The 20,901-nt window shown below is 42.2% G+C and overlaps 1 protein-coding gene across 1 annotated transcript; it reads left to right on the forward strand.

Annotated features, from left to right (window-relative positions):
* The first annotated feature begins 1,898 nt into the window (after positions 1-1,898).
* LOC147891974 (uncharacterized) lies at positions 1,899-11,370 on the forward strand. Its single transcript, XM_087388548.1, has 3 exons — positions 1,899-3,508; positions 10,406-10,478; positions 10,829-11,370. Exons 1-3 carry the CDS (start codon positions 3,359-3,361, stop codon positions 11,368-11,370), a joined length of 765 nt encoding a protein of 254 aa, XP_087244674.1. The 5' UTR covers positions 1,899-3,358.
* Positions 11,371-20,901: the final 9,531 nt, after the last annotated feature.

Consider the following 20,901-nt stretch of genomic DNA (forward strand, 5'->3'; position numbering starts at 1 on the left):
TATCATGCTCAAGCGATGGAGCTTCAACATAATCTATCAAACTTCAATGGCATCAAGCTCACCCTCATGCCAATTTGAAACATAGGGTCAATGACATTCATAAGCTTGAACATCAATGCTAAAAACAAGAATTTGGGTGCGGAGCTATAGCCTTGAGCTTCATTTTGTGGAAAGAAACTCTTATATAGAGCTTCTAAGGGCTCCAATATGGTACTACCCTTCTAAGGGCTCCAATATGGGACTACCCTTCTAAGGGCTCCAATATGGGACTAGCTAACAATTCCTCGAAGATTTCTCCTTGCCTTGCATGGCTATACTTGTCAACAAATCCTTCTAGATGGATTGTTCCACAATCTTTCCTTATAACCATCTTTTATAACTAGTCCTCACTATATGTTCACTCATGTATTACAAAATATTTTTCATTACAATGGCTGTTAATCACTTCACCAGTTAAAGTTGTTTATTGACCATTTTTTCAATAGATTGAGTAAGAAAGGACTGAGAGTCCTCAGTAATTTATGGAATAGAGTAATAGAGAGGAAAAATACTAGGATACATTCAAAATCGAATGTAATAGAAGAGCCAAATCTTTGTGGTGATGAACCAAGGATATGAGCAATTGGTTCTGTTTATTATACATATCTTGTAAATAGTTCTAGGTAGGCAAAATTTAAAGCGTGACTCAAGGTACGTGGTCAAATAGTTTGCCATTAGGAGTGTTTTAAGTGTATGAGGATTTCATCTTGAATAACTCGCAAAAGCACAAACATAATTCATTGATAATGATACTTGGCATGTTGCACAAGTAGAAGGTTCATTGCTAACCATATATGTCATTGGTCTACAATATTTATATCCTAGTTATCTTAGAGACATGTTTATGCCAAGATAGATGAATGGGAAATGAGCATGCTATTAACATTGCAAATATTAATGCTTAATTAACAAAGTAGGTCATTGCATGAGCATTGTATTCATGCACAAGCCTTCTAATAATGGCACTTGGTCCTATCCCAATTCCCTTAAGATTACTCGCAGAATGAGAAAAAAGATGGAGAAGTTATATCAAATCGTGGTAAGAGTTTAAACATACACCATTGGTAATTGAGGGATGGAGACTCAATTGTGCCTATGTGGAGCATTGGATCAAGGGACTTGCGTTTTTCCCTCCCCCCCGGGCCCCCTCATTGTGCCTTATGTTTCCACAAAGACAAAAATGTTGACCTTGTCATCATGACCGAGCATGTGAATGCATTGATGGTACTTGTATTGCAATAGAATGGTCAACCAAGGATCATCTATTTGGCAAAATCCTTGGTTTGGAGAATGCCCGAGCTCTTTGGTTTGGTGAATGTCCAAATTTAGCTAGATATGCGAAACAAAAGAGGGCAAGCAACAACATTGGGTTATAATGAGTTAAGTAGGATTCAAAAATGTCCGGACAAGGGGAGGGTGAAGGGGTGTTGATGTACAATGGCACAACATAATTGTTAGCATTGGTTGTTTCCTTGTATTTTGTGGACAACCCAAAAAAGTGAAAGGTTGAGGGCCACATATCATGTTGATCGAGTTGAAATGGGTAGAATTTGATGTTGCTGTTGCAATGTCTAGTCGTGGGTGAAATGCATCAACGCTGGAAGACCATTTGCTTGCTGCAATGCTGCTCGCCGATGAATGTGATGGGTGAACGTGCGAGAGAACTCATTATGTAAAGTGTGGCTAGGGGCACAAATAACCCAATGATAACCAAATGGGTTATAAATTGGGAGGACAAAAAGGGTGAAAAGAGGAACCCATGAAGCGATTTGATCAAGTGGGTGGTTGAGTATTGGGGTCTAACTTTTGATATAAAAGAAGAGATTGACGGTGTGTTTCTTTTCCATTCATTCTTTCTCTTTTGCAGAGCCACTTTGGAGCTTGCAAGAGGAGTAATAACCATAGCCATAGCCATAGCCATAGCCATTAGCAAAGCCACAAACATGGCCTTTGCCTTTGCCTCACAGCATCCTGTCTCTTTTTAATCTCCCCAAAGGCCTCCTTTCTCATCTTCCTCTCCCCTTTCAATCTCTCTGTTTCTAGGGATTTTCCTTGTGAGTTTTCACCCTTTCATGGCCTCTCAACCAACGTTCTTGCCCTTCCCCCCCTCTGCCTTCCCCTTGCCATCCCTTCCTGCATTTGAGACTCTTCTCTTCTTCCTCTGATTTTGCTTGCTTGCCCATTTGTGTATGCTTTGGGTAGGGCCTTCAAGATTTTGGCTCCTGGGTTCTGCAAAGAGTGAACTTCCGTGGAAGAGGATATTAAACCGGGATTGTGGGGGGGCTTTGGTATCTCCAAATCGAGTTCTTGGGGGTTGAAGCAACCTGGAAGTGGTGTTGTGTGCTTCAGTAGCTGAAATCAGTTCGCAAATGTCAGTTGCTTTCGGTGACCTGGCTCTAATCCTGAACAACGATCGCATTAACTTTCCACACATTACATCAAACTTGGAAATCTGGGCAAGCCAAACCTTGTAAAAGGGTGTGCCTCTGATGAGAGTTTCGCACGATCTACGGTTGAAACTGGGGAACCTTTTATCGGATATCAAAGCGCCTTGAAAACCCAAAAGTTTGAGTCTGAAATGCAGCTGGGACGAGGATATAATCACGTGGGATGTAATTCGTGCGGATGCGTTGTCCCTTATTCGTCTCTTATTCAGCTGCATTGCCTCGCAGTTTCGTCCATTCGGGGGTGATGAAGACCGTTTGTTACTTCCTTGCCCCACATTTTACTCCAAGGGTCCAAGACGTTCATGTTCCAGATTTTGTATAAGATTTGGGTTCAATTCAATTCCAAATTGGTAGTCTATGCCTTTAATCGTTCTTTGGGATGGTTATCTCGTGGCCCACTGCTAGAAAAAGAATTATAGGGATACTTATTGAGGATATAGAGGGGAGCTAGATGATTCAGATTGATAGCTCTTCCTTCAGAGGGACGCGTTCAAATGGAAGCTATATAGCATCAATGTCTGCATTCTGATCAAGATCCCGGGTTGTGTTCCCGTCTTTAGGTGTTTGCTCTGCCCCATCTCTTATATTGGCAAGAACTTATTGGAGTCTGAACACTACAATTCCGGGCTGTTATTCGACTGGTTGTCATTTTTAATCCCGATTGAGAGCCAAAACAGAGGCTCCTCTGGCAAAGCATTCCTGAGAGGGTTGGGAGGTGGATTATTGTCAAACTGCCAAAAGCATACTCTAAAACTCATCACCAGAATCTGTCTATTGTAAATAACATCACCAGTGTGGTGCACATCGGCTGGTGCCTGATATATGGTAGAGTTTGCTTTGTTCCTTAGTCAAGTTTGGGATCTATTGGAGTAATGTCTCGCTGTTATCCATACCCTTATGTGGGACATGGGAAGAAGGCTCGAATTGTGGATGCGCCCAAAAATGGAAAGATTGTGCAACTTCAGGATTTGCAAAAAAATGGAAAGCAGGCTCAAGTTATGGATTCAAGGTTCCTGACAAAGGTTATTACCCAGATTTCTAGATTCTTGCAGTTTCAAACTTTCGTTCTTTATATTGTCTCAAAGCTTTCTGTGGAAAGATACGTATGCTTGTTGAAGAGTTCAGTTAGGCTGAGATTCAACTTTGGAGAACCTCATGTGGTTATGGTTTGGCATCGAAAATTTCCAAGCTAATTTCTACCGTGCAGATCTTTTTGCTTGACATTGAAGTACTTGCTTGAGCCTCAACTACGCTAGCCACTCTTTTTAAATGTTTTCCTTTGCGTGAATTGGACCATCTTATCCTTTAAAGGTTGGCTTCAGGCCAAGGCCAAGGCTCTATGAGACGGATCTCTTATATACCTTCCACAGTTGTCTAGAGGGACGTCTAGTGCATCATGCGTCTCCCCAGCTATGAATTAGGGATGCGTATCTAAGCCCAAGTTATGTAGATGGGCTTAACAAAAATTTGGAGTGATACATATCCGCTGGTTGGCTTGACGGTCAGAGATTTTGAAGTTTGGAATTGTTTTTTTGATGCCAAGGGACGTGGTTGAAGCTCCATTAGGCAATGGAGCGTTTCATCAATGCTCGTCCAGGGGGCATTGAGCCCCTCATCAACTCTGTTTTAGAAACTTCGTGAGTAATTGATTTCCACATTATGGATTTTGGCATCCGATGAGAGTTGTGTGATTGCACCAAGAATCTGGGAGTAGAGAGTGAAACATGCTTCTATTGCCAGAGTAAATGAGGCATATGCAAACACAACGGATTTTGTCTGACTTTTGAGGCCACAAAGGCCACTTGTGAGGAGTCTCTGTTGCTTTTCAGGCTTCATTTTTAAGGTGATGAGATGAGACTGCCATGGCTATAAGCCTGTTCAGAGAGAGAGGTGCATGTGCCAAATACAGCTCTTTCTCAGGAAGACCCTATTTTTAAGGCATTGTAGAGTGATTGTTTTAGATTGTAGATACATTTGACGTGCAGAGGTGGTAGTGGGTGAAACTATGTCCTACAAAGATGCAAATTACAAGGAAATGTTGACACTCAGCTCCTTTTCCAGCTTTCAAATGAGGAATAAGTCCATGATCTAAAAAATTCCCTGCAAAGAGGTTGCATTGAAACTAAGCTTGAAAGAATGCATGAAGATACATGGAGAAAGATATAGCTCTGATGTTGAGTTTTTATTTAAAATATTGGAGACCTGATCGGAGAGTATCTTCCCTCGTTCATATTTGTCTTCAAAGTTGTCTGTCACGAGATCCAAGACTTCAAATTTAATCAAAAGTCAAAAAAGTGAGAATACAACTAATGTAATTTCAAATGACATACGTAGCATCATGATTTGAGATGAAATTCAAAGAAGTGACCCCACTCAGGCCTCTCTTTGAGGAGATGTGCTCAAGAGGGAGACAATCTATAATGAAAATCCCTCGTAGTCTTTTGGCAGGATTAGGGATTTGAGGGCCCTCATGAAAAGGAAAACCATATGTTTAGCCTTGAAGAAGTCCAAGCTCTTTGGAACAGGTATTGGACTCTAGCTAGGAAGTCAAAGAGAGCTCTTATTGACCTCTGTCACAGCAATTTGTCTGACTGCTGCCCAAGGTGCTGCTGTCTTGGAACCAATCTTTGGTGTGTATTGTACCCAGAGAAATGGGGAGAAAGCTGTAAATTAGCGAGTAGGCATCAGAGTGATATTTGACTGGAAGGAGTAGAAACAATTGCTGCTCATTTGTTAAGTTTTAGGGCAAGTCACCATTGTTGTCATAATCCCTTTCTTTCATAGGCTAACAATATATTAAATGTTATGGATGTCATGCAGATGATTTGACAATGTGAAAATAACCTGCAGCCTTTTCATGTTAGTGCCTGTAAAAAATACAACACTCGTATGTTTTATAACGTGACTCAACTGAATAATCTCATCCCAATGTTTTGGGTCCCTCCGGATGCTTTAACCCAAAGGCTTGTGCATATGAGAATGCATTCCAAATGGATGGGAACACACTCCCTGCATTCTCAAAACGAGGGAACACCTAAAACTTCCTCATCCCATGCACCATGTGTGAAACGCTCCAGCAGTACCAGCAGTTTCAGCCACCATTTTAAAAAAGGGTGGAATGTTTTAAGGAATTTTTGGCATGCAGCCTCTTATCTTCAGTGACGCTGCTGCACGAAAAAAGAGGACATAGAACAACCAAGAAAAGAGGAGGAAGTAACATGTGAAGGGAGAGAATGAGAATTGGATGAAGATATGCTACAGCAGGTAGTGTGCACTTCAAGCGATGCCCCCGACTCAATGCTGCTCCCTCTGGCTGGAGCAGGAAACAAAGAGGAAAAAGTGACAATGTAAGTGAAGGAAAGATGGGGCATTTGCAGAGTTGATGAGGTAAGGCAGACAGACTTGACATCAATTCCCTTGTATTGTCTGGCATAGAAGGCAGGGTTCAGAGACATTGTGGATGAGATTGAAGGGATCGATTCAAGGACCTGCCTCTTTCACAGGCATGTTATGATATAGATAGCATTGTGAAGACAGGACTTCCCTTATGTTGCCAAATTTGAGGACAGCTCTAGATCAGATCATTGTGATATTGTTATCATATAGGTGTGCCTAATATGCTATATGATATTGTTATCATCTAAGTGTGGCTAATGTGCGAAAAGTAAGGACATGCCAAAGAATTGTGCTTAAAAATTATGTAAGTGCATTGCAATGACAAGAGAGATGATTTTGGTGTACTTTCAATCACTTAGGCGGGCTGGGAAATGTTCCAAGTTGTCCTACTAAAGCTTGGTCCCTTCCCCCAATGTCAACAAGGTCTCATTGAAGGTTTTTTCCCCCCCCATCTTGGAGCATGTATATAGTCATTCATGTTGTATATAAGGGAAGATATCGCATGTTTTGCTTCACAAGGGTAGGCATGGTTGAGAGCAGCGGTTGTGAGATAGTATTAGTGGTTCAAGAATCAGAAGGTTGTGAGGTAGTATGGCTTGATGAGGATCTTGTTGCCTCATACAAAAAAGCCCTTGCACCTAATGTGATCCTTGTGAGAAGTTTGGTAGAAGGGGATGCCACATGCATCACGAATGCATGCTATTATTGCCTATTGTATGTGTTGATGAGTAGCATGGCTCGATAAGAATTTCCTCTTCTCACATATAGAAGTTTTGCAATTGATGTGATCCTTGTTAGAAGTTCACTAGATGGGGATGTCACATACGATGAGAGGCCTCCACACGAGGGCTAGGCTGGCTACTTGCACCCTCCATGCTCCTCAATGTTGCCCACTTGGCTGATGTAAAATCCCAGCGTTATCCTACTTGATTTTATGAGATTCCATTATTATTTATTTCTCGTGGTGATACATGTGTGTGGGAGCCCTTCTATGCGAGAGGGCTTGCAAGTGGTGATCATCGGTTTCTCTTGAGGACCCTTATTTAGATTGTACATGTATGCATACACATGTGTCATCCGCCTGGGTGATTATCACCCTTCCGTGGTAACTAATATCACTTTTATGTGATGGTGTTGCCTTTTCATGGCGATGGTACATCGTCATTCAATAAGATGTAATGTGACAACATTTTACTTCTGTTGTTCCAAAATTTTTGTTTTTTTTTGTATTAAAATCTTAAGTGGAATTGTTGCTAATGGATTGGGCTTTATTTGCACGGCTCTGATAATGGTATTGGGCCTCAGGTTGACGTTTTATAAATCAATTTCATCCTTTTCATGAGATTGATTTGTTTTAGTTAGCCTAGGGATTGTTGTGTGATTGCTTCTTTGTGTGGTGTGGAGTTTGTGGTCCACATTTGTCATGGCCTAAACTTGAACTAAGGCAAGGCAAACCTCTGGAGAGTGCTTCAGAGAAGACTAAGAAGAAGGGAGCACATGTTTTACAGAAGGTGGCCCCGTTGATTCTTGACCAACGACCAAGAGGGTGACATTGGTGACACAAGAGCAGGAGAAAGACAAGTTGCAAAACTATGATTTGTTTAAAGCTTTTAGAAGCTGCATCTTGAGTGTGTTCAAGGAGACGGATGTGGTTACAGGGGATGCCACAGCCAAGGATCAGCTTCCTCAACGGCAAGTTTTCACATGGGGATTGAAGATATTCAACAAATTTATACTCTTGAGGAAGCATAGGAGTTGTGACACGAGGGACACGAGTGAAATAGAAGCAATGCCATAGATCAGATCTCCATCTTATACTTCATCATCCTCAAATGATGATCTACCTTTGCATCGTCGCTCTAGAAAATCAAGTTGGGGAAAAGCGTGTCCAAATCACAAAGTGTTTAGGTGACCATAAGCCAGAAGTGCTATGTGCACATACCAAATAATCCACTTGCTTGTTTGCTTGCTGTGAAAGCAAACCATTCATCTCATGGACGCACAATCAGCCACACTATGTAACTCTGTAATGCCCTCTTTAATGTTATAGCTCTTGTATACCTCTGAATCCACAGATCCTTCGAAAAAATCCCCCCTCATGTCAGTGCTACCAGCCAAGAACCTGGAGCAATCCAAGCACTCAATGTTGTTTTTCACCTTCACAAAGGTTGGTTTTTAACTCTTATTCTAACCACATCTCAATGTCAGACATCTTTACTGTTACACGGGTGTTTGCAAGTCTCACCTCAGTAACACTTGGTGATGTCAACAAGAAGGCTCTTCTCTTACCATATGGATTGCCGTATTCTTTGTCTCCTCTGCATCTCAATCGGAGTCTTTCTTCTTCTTCTGATCCGGCTTCTTTTTTCTGCAGGTCTTTGCAAAATGTCCTGGTGTATCATAGTAGAATATGCTGAATGAGTGGAATACGTTGTGTCAACAAAAGGAGAGACAATGTCCCAGTATCTGGATCCTATTGGACCACCATACTAAAGCCTAAGGCCTTTTTGCACAAGGTCGGGGAAGAGCAAGCCAGGAAGCTCATGAGCAAGCTTCGCAGGCACCAGAAGCAGAAATTACAAGAGACACAAAGGTGCTCAAAACAAGTGCATCATGTCTTCCTAATTCTAGACTTTGGGTCTGGAACCCATGCTAAATGCCACTCATACAGTTCGGCTGGAGAGATTTACAACCTCGATTTTCTTGTCACTGCAATCCTTTGGCAATCCATCATTCTCTTCAAGGCCGTGTCCCTCGATTTTCTTGTCACTGCAATCCTTTGGCAATCCATCATTCTCTTCAAGGCCGTGTCCAAATCATGGGAGATGGTATGAACATGTCGTGGAAAGGACATGACCTCCCTTAACATGTATCTGGGTGCAATGGCTAGTCTTTCCCAAGTTGGAATGAAATTGTCCCCCCGTTTCTCAGAGTAACCTGGCCTCTGAAGAAACTCTAGATTCTTGCTGTCATCCCCAATCTTGCATCTATCAGACAGACAGACAGAGCGTGATCCATTTCATCATAGAGTTAATTTGGAAGTGAAACCTTCTAAAATCCCTTGTAAAACCACAATGCTTGGGCGAGGACCAACTCTCGTGGTAAAATTTTGATGATCTACCTACCTGCCTTTGACCTCTTCCATCCAGATTCGGACTTCAATGAGTGCATACATGTGAGCCTTCTTAGCTTCTGCCTTAAAATTTAAATTATTACAGTTTTGTTTGGGAGTATTCAAAATCAATTCTATGTGTCTTTCTTGCTTATGCTCATGCTTCTTCACTTGTTTTGAGTACATTTACGTCATTTCTCAAGCCTTTAGCCATGTTAGAGAAATCGGTGAGCTTCTGGTCCATTTTTTCTTACCGAGCGACAGTTGTGAAGTCATTTCCAGAGTAAACTTTCCGCAGTGTTCTTGAATCTGGAATTAGTACTTTAGAATCGGTAGCTCATCTTTGCTGAGAGTGATACAAATTTAGACTTAGTACCAGGAGGTTCCCCCAAATCTGCATAAGAAAAAAACATTTTTCATTGTGAAACATCATCTATTGACCCTCGTCTATGTACTGGTACAAGCATTTGCAATAAAGATCGTCTTTTGCCTCTAGACTAAGATAGGAGTAGGTGATCGATGCCCAATCTAAGGTGAATTTAAAGGCAGATTTACTGGGCTCAAGACCATGGATGGCTTGGCTGTACAGACTGGTGGAAGAGGCATTCTGATGACCGAGCTAGGTACGGGAGGGAGATGCATATTATGGTGGCTGCTGTATGTGTTATGTGCAGGCTTGTACAGGTGGGAACATTGACAGCGTGGTCTGGAGCATCGGCTTCGGCTGGATGCGCTTAGCATCACATTGTAGAAAAAGGAAGAGGCACATGCACAATTTTTTTTTTTTTTGTAGAAGTGCGTGCACACAGAGAGAGAGAGAGAGAGAGAGAGAGAGAGAGAGAGAGAGAGAGAGAGAGAGAGAGATGATATGATATGATTGTAAACCCTCTTTATAGACTTGAACTGTGATAATTAGAAATAAAATCAAAGGTGAGAATCACCGTGTTAAAGTCTAAAAATGGCCTTTCATAACATTTAACACTTGTATTCAGAGCAAATGATGAAGAAAAGGAAAACTAATGAAATGGGCATTGACCAGACAGCAAGGGGAAAGAATGAGACATTAACGGGGAGGGGAGGGGAAAGGGAAGAACAAGTAAAAGCATCAAACAGTGCAGCGAGCATGAATGAGAGAAATAATGATGACTATTTCCTTGATGTATCAGAAATTACTTAAGTTGAAGAGTGACTCTTGCAGTCTAAACTTTTTAACCCTATGTGTCTCTTCATTTATAAATAGAGGTATGCAGGCAAGGTATTGGGAATAAGATTTGCATATGTTTCGAAGGCATTGTTTCTTGTTGCCAGCTTCAATTTAACTGCTAGAAGGACTCAGGATGTGATGCTTTGATTGTGGTTGTTAAAAATTAGCTCTATGAACCTCCTCTCATGGTAAATTGTTGTTCTGCAGAAGGAGAAGCATAAACACAAGGACAAGAAGAAGAAAAAACGGAAGGAAAGTGAAACAAATGGCAATGCTCATGGTGAGTCATTGATTGTTCTGGTGTGGGTTGTCCTCATACCCTGCTGAACAGCACGTGAAACGTAGGTTGGCTCTTGAAATTTAGGGATATTGAGTCTCTACTTTTCCTGACCTTTTGCATGCATGCTGGGTTCATGCATAGCAGTCACAGTCTGGCTATTTTATCAGTTAGTTTCTGTGGTGACGAATATCATCCAGTCTTGTCACTGCTCTGAGTGCATGTTCACACCATCTTTGAGTGCTTGTTCACACCAGATCTCTTTCTCTACATCTGCAATTTTTTGACCATGATGTCGCTTTGCCAAGTGGAATAAGAATTGGACTTTGCATCCGCTTGACTGTGATTTACAGACAAGGACACGCGGTCTAGTAAGAAACATCGGGCTGAACTAGCCAACAATGTGCTCCACATGGACAATGCCAGGATGCCAGAGGTCCAGGCTGCCCCATCTACTGTTGCAAGCCCACTGTGCCGAACTGATAGGGATGCAGCAGGAAGGCCAGGTAATGAATGGACGTCTGACAGCATTGGCATCGAACCTGCAGTGTACAATCAAGGCTCAATAGTTGGTGAAATAGATATTGCGCCTCCTACTCTCTTATCACGGCCTCCAGGAACTAGTAGCAGCACTGGTACTGGTGACACCACTGCCTCATCCAGTCGAAATTTTGAAAATGTAGTAAGGGATAGGTACTCAGCTTTTCTACCTCAGGTGGAAAGGGTTTGGTCTACTATTGACGACCAAGAATGGTTGTTTCTTCAGAATTACCATCTCCACTCATTGGCCAACACAAGGTTGGAAAATAGTGGGGGTACTTCTGAGGTATGGACAGAGGCATTGCACTTGCCATCTGTTGATATGTATGCCTTGCCTTATGTCTTTCCATATTAAGGTCCTATCCTTGCTTTTTTCATGCAAAAATTAATCTCTGTTTGTTTAAAAGAAATGTCGCAGTGTGTTGTCATCAAGTGTCTTTTGTATGTTGTTGGTCCTTTCCTGCACGTTAAGTTTGTTATCTCCTTTACATTTTGGGTTGTACGATGCATTCAGCTGAATTGCTTGACAGCAGTGTGGAAGGTGGTTTTGCAAAAACAAGCTTGATCTGATTGTCGTAAAAGCCTCTACAGATTTGCTAAATGCCCATTTCCTGTGTTAAAATGCGTGGTTTGAATCTCATCGTTATTTTTCAGTCTCAACAGGTTGAACTTTGGAAGGATAGGCAGTGCACACGTACACGCACACATACATGTATGCATGCCCACATGCACGCGCGCGCGCGCACACACACACACACACACACACACACACAAAGAAAACTCAAAGATGTGGCTTATTCCAGTAGAGCCACTAATACATACGAGAATATTGTAACCATGTCAACCTGTAGCAGATATGAGAAGTTAGGCCTTTGTTTATGTGTTTTGTTGCAAAGTCATTGGTATGTTCAATATGAATCATGATCTAAAGAAATAATCAATACTTAAATTCTCCAACCTTCTGAGTGGTTTCCAACTGTGCATTCCCTTTGTGTTACATTATTGGCGTCTGCTTGAGTGTCTACCAATTCAACAAAATTAGCTGTCATTATTAGAAATCTCTCCTCGTGTTAGATTAATATTAACCAATGATGGTCTTAGCGTTGATCACAAAGAACGCTTTTTTTGATGGATTTTGTATCATCAATGATTTTACTGCTAATGAGTTGTACACATTTTTAAGGTACTTTTTAATGAGTATGGAATATGAGGGTCTATGCCTATTCTATATGACTTTGACTTTGGCAAGGTGGCATAGGCATGCTTGTAGGCATGGTATTCATAAGCAGAATGTTGGTTTTGTGATTTTCAGAAAGTCTGCCAAGGTTTGCACCACACCCCAGGAGCATTTGTCTCGTGAAGACCTTGTATCGTGAAATGTGGCTTTCAGCATTGGACTCAAAATACAATGTTTTATGTGTTAGTTTTGGAAATGGTGCAGTTTTGTAGTGGGTTTGGAAGTGTGGACCTGCAATCTGCTCAGTTAGATTTTGTACCCATTTGGATTCTTATTTTAGTTGGACATGTAATCTATTTTCACAACATGACTAGTAAGGTTCATGCGTGTTAGGTTTCTATATTATGGAGCTATTAATGATTGAGCTTCTTGAATGTGGTGAGTATGAGCGATGGTGGAAGATAGTGGTTTGTAACTTTGGCTTGTCCCTAATGTTAGCCCTCCATAAGGTGGGTATGTCCTTATGCATTGCTAATTCTCCTATCTTCTCTCAAGAAATTGTTGTGTATAATGAAATATCATGCCACATTTTTGCATGCTTCTGAACTGACAGGTTATGGTCATTAATCTCTACAACACCTCATGAACGTTTCACCATGAGCAACCACAAGCTTTGCATCAAACACCCCTTGTTAAACATAATATTGTATCTTTTCTTCTGTTAGTTTTTGCCAATAAGACAATATCTATCTTTAAGTTGATCCTTTGACATCAATGTATCTGCATTAAGTTTATCCTTTGATTTCCATTTGATCAAGTACTTAGAATGCTCCTTTCTCCCTTGTCTTCACGATTTGCTCATTAAATTGTTCATAGGTTTGTTTTAGGCTTCAAGGCCATGTCCTTGACGTTGAGGTTGATCTCCTTCTCTTATGTTTTAGATCATCATACTAGTGTATATCTTTGTAATCCACTAGGTGACCTTACTAGTTTACATGTGCATGGGTTCAAATGCCTCGACTCTTGCATGACTCTTGCACATCGTAATTTTAAAAGATAATTTTGGCCCATGAATAGGATGTAGGCTATATGTAATAATTCTATCATATATGTTGAGTATAGTTGACGGGTGTTCCTAAACATGCTCTCTGAGAGAGAATCCTATCCATGAATTTGTACTAAAGAGGTAAAATAATTATGTTTTAAGCATCTTCATGATGGATTAAAGACTTAGAGAGCATAGTTACATTAAGGAAATATGGTTTGGTTTAAAATTTGAGGCTTATGGTATATAATAGAAATTGTGTTCACACTAGAGATTCTGCACTATATATAGTGTGCCTTTATTAAGCATGACATCTAGCAAATATCATAGGTACAAAAGTCCAAACAAAACTTTGAAGGTATGTGATTGAGGGTATTACTTTTTGTCTTGGACCAATCTCCTAGTGAAGAGGATGTTTGTGAAAAAAGTTATAGTATGAGAAACTTAACCTTCACATGCATGCATTGCCCTTGTCCTTGCCGTATCCCCCCAAACATGCATACGTGTGTGTGTGTGTGTGTGTGTGTGAATATAAATAAATAATCAAAAAAAAAAATAAAAATGCATGGAAGGTGCCGCCCCCCCCCCCCCCCCCCCCTCTTTTTGTTTTGCACTGGTTCTCATAATGCCTTCCTAGCTCTATGGTGCTTGCTAAGGATGGGAAGGTACCTTCCTCCCATAAGCCCATGGAATTGGCGTCAGAGTGTTGGTTTGCACAGGAATAGGATTTATAGGCCAAGCCCATTAGTCATGAGAAAACATGTGGGTATATTTGGACACATGGATTAGGATTCATTGTGTCATCTAGGAAAGCTTAATGGTCTATTAGAACTTACGATTAGATCAAACCATTATATGCAATGGTCAATGATCTATTAGCAACTTAGGAAAGCTCAATGGTCTACTAGTAACTTAGGATTAGATCAAACCATTATAGGCCATTCCTTAGAACATTAACAAAAAGTGTTCTTTGGGGGGGGGGTAATCTCTTGTGAGCTATAGTGGAAAAGAAAAATCATATAAAATGACTAATATACTGCAATATCTTAGATCTCTTATGCTAACAACAAGGCACAACTTAGCAAATGGAAACAACAATGCCACAATTCTATTAGCAAGTCACATCATAGTAACTTGTCCTTTTACAATGATCTGTTTGCAATGGTTGTGTTCCTCTACATGAAGATACTAGCCACTCTCAATGACTAGGAGATAGTGGTAGAGGACAAAATTAAGCTCATAGGGCCTTGGTCCATTGGACCTCTCTCTCTCTCTCTCTCTCTCTCTCTCTCTCGTAACTAGGTAGGAGGGAGAAAAAAGGAATGGAGATTGTTATAACAGAGAGAAGCAGGGGGTAATAAAGAAGATATTAATAGGTAAGAGAGAGAAAAAAAAAGAGCTAAGGGGGTGCTTTATAGAGCTAAGGGGAAAAGAAAAGGGGGGGGGGGGAATAATCAAAATGAAATAAGAGATAGAAGAACCTGTGAATCCATGTCCAGGGGTGATGAGGGTGGTGAAGATTGGGCGTGATGATACGCACGAACTACGAGGTTGCACGCAAGTGATGGGTCGTGGAGGCATACGGTGGGCGAGAAATGGTCAGAGAGGACTTGCAGTCAAGGTGTAGTTAGTGCAGAGAACAGAAGCTGCACCGGGGTCAGTGAGCGCGGTACTCGAAAGCTCGATTGTAGAAGCTAATCAAGTGAGGCTTTAGACTCTATAGAGGTGGGAAGAGTATCCAATATTGAGCGGTGTGCACACGGGCAGGGTGCGGCAGTTGAGGAGGGGTGTTGGAGTCAAGGGCCCTAACCCCCCCCCTTCCCTTGGCCCTTTTTTAAAATTAACTTTTTTCTAATATTTTCCTTTTTAAAAAATAAAACTCCTTCCCCTTACTGCACTATCTCTCTTAATTTCTTTCCATCTCTTCACACATTTTTTCCTTTCCCCTATCCATCTCTCCTCTTTTTCCTAAATTCCCCCCATTAAAACCTCTCCCTTCCTGACTTCTCCACTACTATCCTAATTTATCTTTAAAACGTTTTTAGTTAAATTCCTAAAGTTCATAAATCTTCCTTAGGTTTTTCAAAAATAAATTTTCTATTCTCTCCCTAATTTTCCCTATTTTTTCCTTTTTTCCCTAAGTTTTCCCCTATTTTTTTCTAACTTCCCCTATTTTCCCTAATTCCCCTATTTTCCCCTAATTTTCCGCTACTTTCCCCTATTATCCATATCTTTCCCTAACTTTCCCCTATTTCCCCTATTTTCCCTTTCTTTCCCTATTCTCCCCTATCCCACCTTCCTTCCCTAACTTCCCCTTATTCCTTCTAATAATCCTATGTATCCTACTAATCCCCAAACCAAACTACCCCCCCCCCTTGCCTTTCCTTATACCTTCCTTAATAAATCGAACCCCCAAATTCCCTACACCCGCATTCTATGCCTTGATTCTTGCTTCACACCTTGATCCGTGACCTACTGGCTCTCTACACTCGATTGTCACGCTCCCAGGTCCTCATGCCCTACACCTCTCATCTTCTTAACTTCCATTGATGGCCCACCTTCCCAAAAAACCATTAAACATCCCCAGGCTCCTAACTCCCCTCCCTCGGCTACCCCTCTAATAAGCCTACCTCTTTACTTCCCTCCCCACCTCAAACTCTAAGCTTACCCACGGCCTTATGCCCTCTACAACTCTGTCCCCAGCTAGTCTCCATCCACCTCAAACTCTAAGCTTACCCAGCCTTATGCCCTCTACAACTCTGTCCCCAGCTAGCTACACCCTGTGGCCCACAGCTTCTCTGCCTGCACTTACTCCCCTCTTCCTTACTTCGCCTTCCGCTGGCATTCTTCACTATCTGCTACCCAAGAGCCCTCGACTCCAACACCCCTCCTCGACTGCCGCACCCTACCCGTGTGCGCACCGCTCAGTACCGGATACTCTTCCCACCTCTATAGAGTCTAAAGCCTTACTTGATTACTTTCTATGATCGAGCTTTTGAGTATCGTGCTCATTGACCCTGCTTTCCTCTCCATTCATCGACTGTGGTGCGGCTTCTATTCTCTCCACTAACTACACCTTAACTGCAAGTCCTCTCTGATCATTTCTTGCCCACTATGTGCCTCCACGACCCTACACGTAACCCCTGCCCATGCACTCACTTATTAACTACAACTAATAACTCATGCTCCCCCTCTTCCTTAGTGCCCCTTGATTGCCCGCCTTCCCAAATTTTCTACAGACCCCCTACTTACCCGATGCTCCTGTCTCCGAGTCCCGACTCCCCCGACCTCCTCTCTTATATAAATAATAAACTCTAAATCGCGTGTCCTACCCCCGCAACCTACAAGCCTCTCCATTACTCTACCTCGTGCCTTGCGCTCCCAAAGTCCCACTGCCATCTGACGCCATCTGACGCGGCTCTGCTGCTACTGTCTGCCCCCACTTGTCGTTCTCCCAATCATTGTACCTACATTCACCTCTACTGCGACACCTCTGCTTCCCTCTGCTCTGGTCTGCGCCTTCATTGTGCATCCGTATGGCTTCCCCCTTGAAGGCTCTATTGATCTCTGTGCATTTGCACGGACTTCGCGCCCGCCATGGACTCTCAGGTCCCTTTTTTTACTTTTTCATTGAACACAACCCCCCCCCCCTCTCTCTCTCTTATCTCTCTCCCTATTTACCCCTTACCCCTCTCCTGTTACTTTACTCTCACTCTCCTTGTTCATGTGAAAATCCACATTAATCTCCCAATTAGCTAGATTGTTTATTTTAAATTTCCCCTTTTCTTTTTTATGTTATTTCCTCTCTTAGTTAAGGTTTTTAAAAAAAAACTCCTTGTCTTTGTCTTCCGATTAATCTGTGGTGACTTTTTCCCATTTTCTTTAAAAAATATGTTTTCTATGATCCCTTACATAGCTTTGCCTTGTCTACATTTATTCCTTAGTTTACAAACTTTAGATTATTACCTCTCTTATTTCTAAACATCTTGGTTTTTAAATTAAACCCTTTTTCTCTACTAAAATCCATCATTTTCGCTCCTTAAACTTCAGACTATTCTTGCTAACCTTCTTCCTAGTATTTCTATAAAATGTGCTTTAAATGTTCTTTACAATGGTTCACTAGTATCACTCCTTAAAGCTTGATAAACATTTGGCCTAGCATTAGCTTTATTGTGACTCCGATAACAAGGGAGGGGTGTTCATGACACCTGTCTTCCCAACAAAAGCTAAAATTGCTTCTCACTATTTTGCTTATTGGATGGTGGGAGGTAGGCACACTCCCCTCTTCAATAAAAGTGATGCTGCCAACAACGACTTATCAAAGCTCTACTGCTCACTTTTTCTCTTTTGGAAAAAATTGTTCATCCTTTAATGATGCTACTTTATTTTTTGTGGATGTTTATTGCAAAGTTTATTTGTTAAACATTTCTCTTTTCTACTCCAAATTTGTCTACTCTTCACTATGGAAATGGGTGTTGTAAATGTCTACTACACACAGACACTTTCTCCTACAACTTTGGACACTTGCACATAGGATCTTTAAGTCATCAAGTCCGTTATTTGGCTTTTTGACTCCCTTATCTAGCTTGATTTTCCTCTTTTCTCCCCTCCTTTTCAGAAACATTCTTGGGATGTCTCGCTCCAGTCATAGACCCTCAACAACCCACTTCTTGCTCCCTCTCCCGCTTCTCAGGAAATACTCTCCTGCATCTAGGTTTTTGAGTTCTTTTCTTTTATTAGGACTCACGATCTTAACGCTTTGGCGAAAAACTCCCCTTTACTCATCAAAACCCTCTCCTTCAATGATTGGGCTAAACTTCTAAAATTCTCCCGCTCTGAAACTGATGGCACTCTAGTAAGACTTCAAAGAGTCACTGATAATCTTTTCGCAATTGACCTCGATGATACTACTGCTCTTAATGAGTATCACTCCATCATCCGTAGCCTTGCCAACGACATACTCATCCTCAAAGGTGCCTTCCCGCTCCACATCCCCGCTGGCCTTGCTTCTCCTAATAGCACCTTTCATTCCTTCATCAACCTTGACCTCCTCTTCCCTGAGGACAAAGCTTCTTTTGAGACCCTCTCCCAGTCTCACTCCCAATCTCCTCAACCCCTTGAAGGAAAGGAATTGAAGAACTTCACCTCATGTGTACCACTACTCCCCTCCAGACACATTGAAATGAAGGCCCCTTTGCTTGATCACAAAATCTGGTGCCTCGACAATCTCACCTTCCTTGCCCCTTTCACCATCCACTCTCTCGCTTTCCTTTGTAACCTCACTTCCAAAGAGGTCGAACAATGCAAAAATGACGCCTACCATGGTCGTCAGCATTTGAATTCCAATTACTTCCTCAGCATTCCCTTCTTTCTTAAAACCGTTGATCACTCCAAGTGTGGTCTCACTAAGGAGATCTTTTTTCACTCCAAAGGCTCCAACTGACATGACTCTGGCTTCTCAAACAACGATGACAATTACTATGTCAAAAACTGTTGGAATGTGTTTCGCCCTTACATTAAATGTACCTGCCTTATAAAGAAGACCAATTTCTCCTGTAAATCCTCCATTTTGTGGCTTGAGCATGTCTTATGGTATATGCTAAATCACTTAGACATCTTCTTGTAAGAAAATAATACAACGTCTGTGCTCAACAGATAACAGGATCTCGTACGCAAGAGAGAAAACAAGATAGTATGGAGAATCAAAAATTTGATTAATGTAGAACTGATACAATAGATGGCGCTACCTCCCAACCGTGCACTGCTGTGAAAGAAGCTTCGATGGTGTGCTGGAAACAGTAGAAGATGGAGGCTGGATGCTAAGGAATCAAGGTTGCTGTAGCCAATGATACAATGGGCTTCACGGGCTTGCTCTTATATAGCCACTAGTCGTAGTCGGTTAGGGTTAATTGGGTGACTGACCCAGTCCACCTAAAATGATCGGTCCCGAAATAGGCCACCGACTATACGATAGAACCGAAGCGCAAAACATAGCAACTAACCTATGGTCGCCATTCGGCCCAGAGCCATCCGGGATCATCTGAGGCTCCAAACGGGCCCTGCAACCCAAGAGTGGGCTGCCTCAAGAAATGCTCCATCTACCCTCAGTGTGGTCAGTCAAGGGATGCCTTCCCGCACTTGCATGTAGCCTAGTTGGCGGTGTGCCAACTCTATCTGAAGCCGTCCAGCCATCAGGCCACACATGGCCCCCATCTGGTGTCCAAACCAGGACCTATTGGATAACTGAGCTACTAAAATGCCTTCTCCTCATATGGGGGCTTATAAGTAGAGTTAGCTCGTTCCTGCGTAGTTACACGAGAGTGGAGCATTGATATCTAACACCCTCCCTCAATGTCCACCCGCAAGTGAACTTACTTTTTCGGCCCAATGCCAAGTCGATGAAGATGCCTCTCCAGCAAGTCTCTTCCAAGAGCCTTCATGAAGATGTCTGCAGCATTCTCTGTAGTCAGACAGTACACCAAGTCGACCTCTCCATCCATGATGAGCTCGCATACAAAGTGATATTGAATCTCAATGTGTTTTGTGCGAGCATGGAACACTGAGTTCTTTGCAATCGCCATGCAACTCTGATTGTCACATGATAACTGCGTAGGCTTGTTCTACACTGCACCCATGTCCCCAAAAATCCTCCTCACCCACATTGCCTCGCAAGAAGCAAAGCATGTAGATTTGTACTCGGCCTCGGTAGAAGAAAGAGCAACTGTGGGTTGCTTCTTGCTGACCCATGACACAACTCCAGATCCAAGTGAGAAACAGTACCCTGTCACTGATCTCCTACTGTCCATGTCTCCTGCCCAATCTGAGTCACAGAATCCGGTCAAGATGTTGCCCTTGGTATAGGTGATGACATAATCAAGTGTGCCTTTGATGTATTTCAACACCTGTATCCTTGCCCTTCAATGGTTCTCCCGGGGCTTATTGGAAAACCTGCTTAGTACACCAGTCGCAAAACTGATGTCCGGCCGTGTGTTGCACAAGTAAATCAAGCTACCCACAAGCCTTCTGTACTTCGCTTCATCCAACAATGGTTATGAATCCTCGTTTGAGAGCTTCATGTCAACCTCCATAGGGGTACCAACTGTCTTGCACTCAGCCATGCCAAATACCTTCAGTATCTCTCCAGCATATTTCAGCTGTGAAATGAAGATCTATTTTGGCTCCTGCCAAACTTCAATCCCCAAACAGAAATGCATCAGTCCGAGGTCTGTCATTTCAAACTCTCTTCCTAGCAAATGCTTCATCTGCGAGATCTTCTCTTCATGGTTCCCTGTTATGACAAGGTTGTCCACATAAAGGACCACGATCATACACCTGCCTCCTTCTCTGAAGATATACAAATTTGCATCAGATGGGCTCCTCCTGAACCCGTTTTGTAGAAAGTAGGCATCAATTCACTGGTACCACGCTCGTGGGGCCTGTTTCAGCCCATAAAGTGCCTTCTTCAGTTTGCAAACTTTACCTTCTAAACTGGGGATCTCAAAACCTAGTGGTTGTTCCACGTATACCTCCTCCTTGAGATCTCCATTCAGAAAGGCGGATTTCACATCTATCTGAAACACGGGCCAACTTCCCTGGGTAGCTAAAGCCAAAACGCTATGAATTGTGGTTAATCGAGCTGTGGGAGCAAAAGTATCTTGATAATC

The sequence above is a fragment of the Dipteris shenzhenensis genome, chromosome 17 (genome assembly GCF_047967505.1).
Source record: "Dipteris shenzhenensis isolate YYH24624 ecotype China chromosome 17, Dip_SZ_1.0, whole genome shotgun sequence".
In the NCBI taxonomy this organism is placed as follows: Eukaryota; Viridiplantae; Streptophyta; class Polypodiopsida; order Gleicheniales; family Dipteridaceae; genus Dipteris; species Dipteris shenzhenensis.

Excerpts from the sequence above, each read along its gene's own strand:
- LOC147891974 (XM_087388548.1), top strand. The coding sequence starts at position 3,359 with ATGTCTCGCTGTTATCCATACCCTTATGTGGGACATGGGAAGAAGGCT. Across the intron at positions 3,509-10,405 it reads ATTCAAGGTTCCTGACAAAG|AAGGAGAAGCATAAACACAA; the intron begins GTTATTACCCAG and ends GTTGTTCTGCAG. Across the intron at positions 10,479-10,828 it reads AACAAATGGCAATGCTCATG|ACAAGGACACGCGGTCTAGT; the intron begins GTGAGTCATTGA and ends TGTGATTTACAG.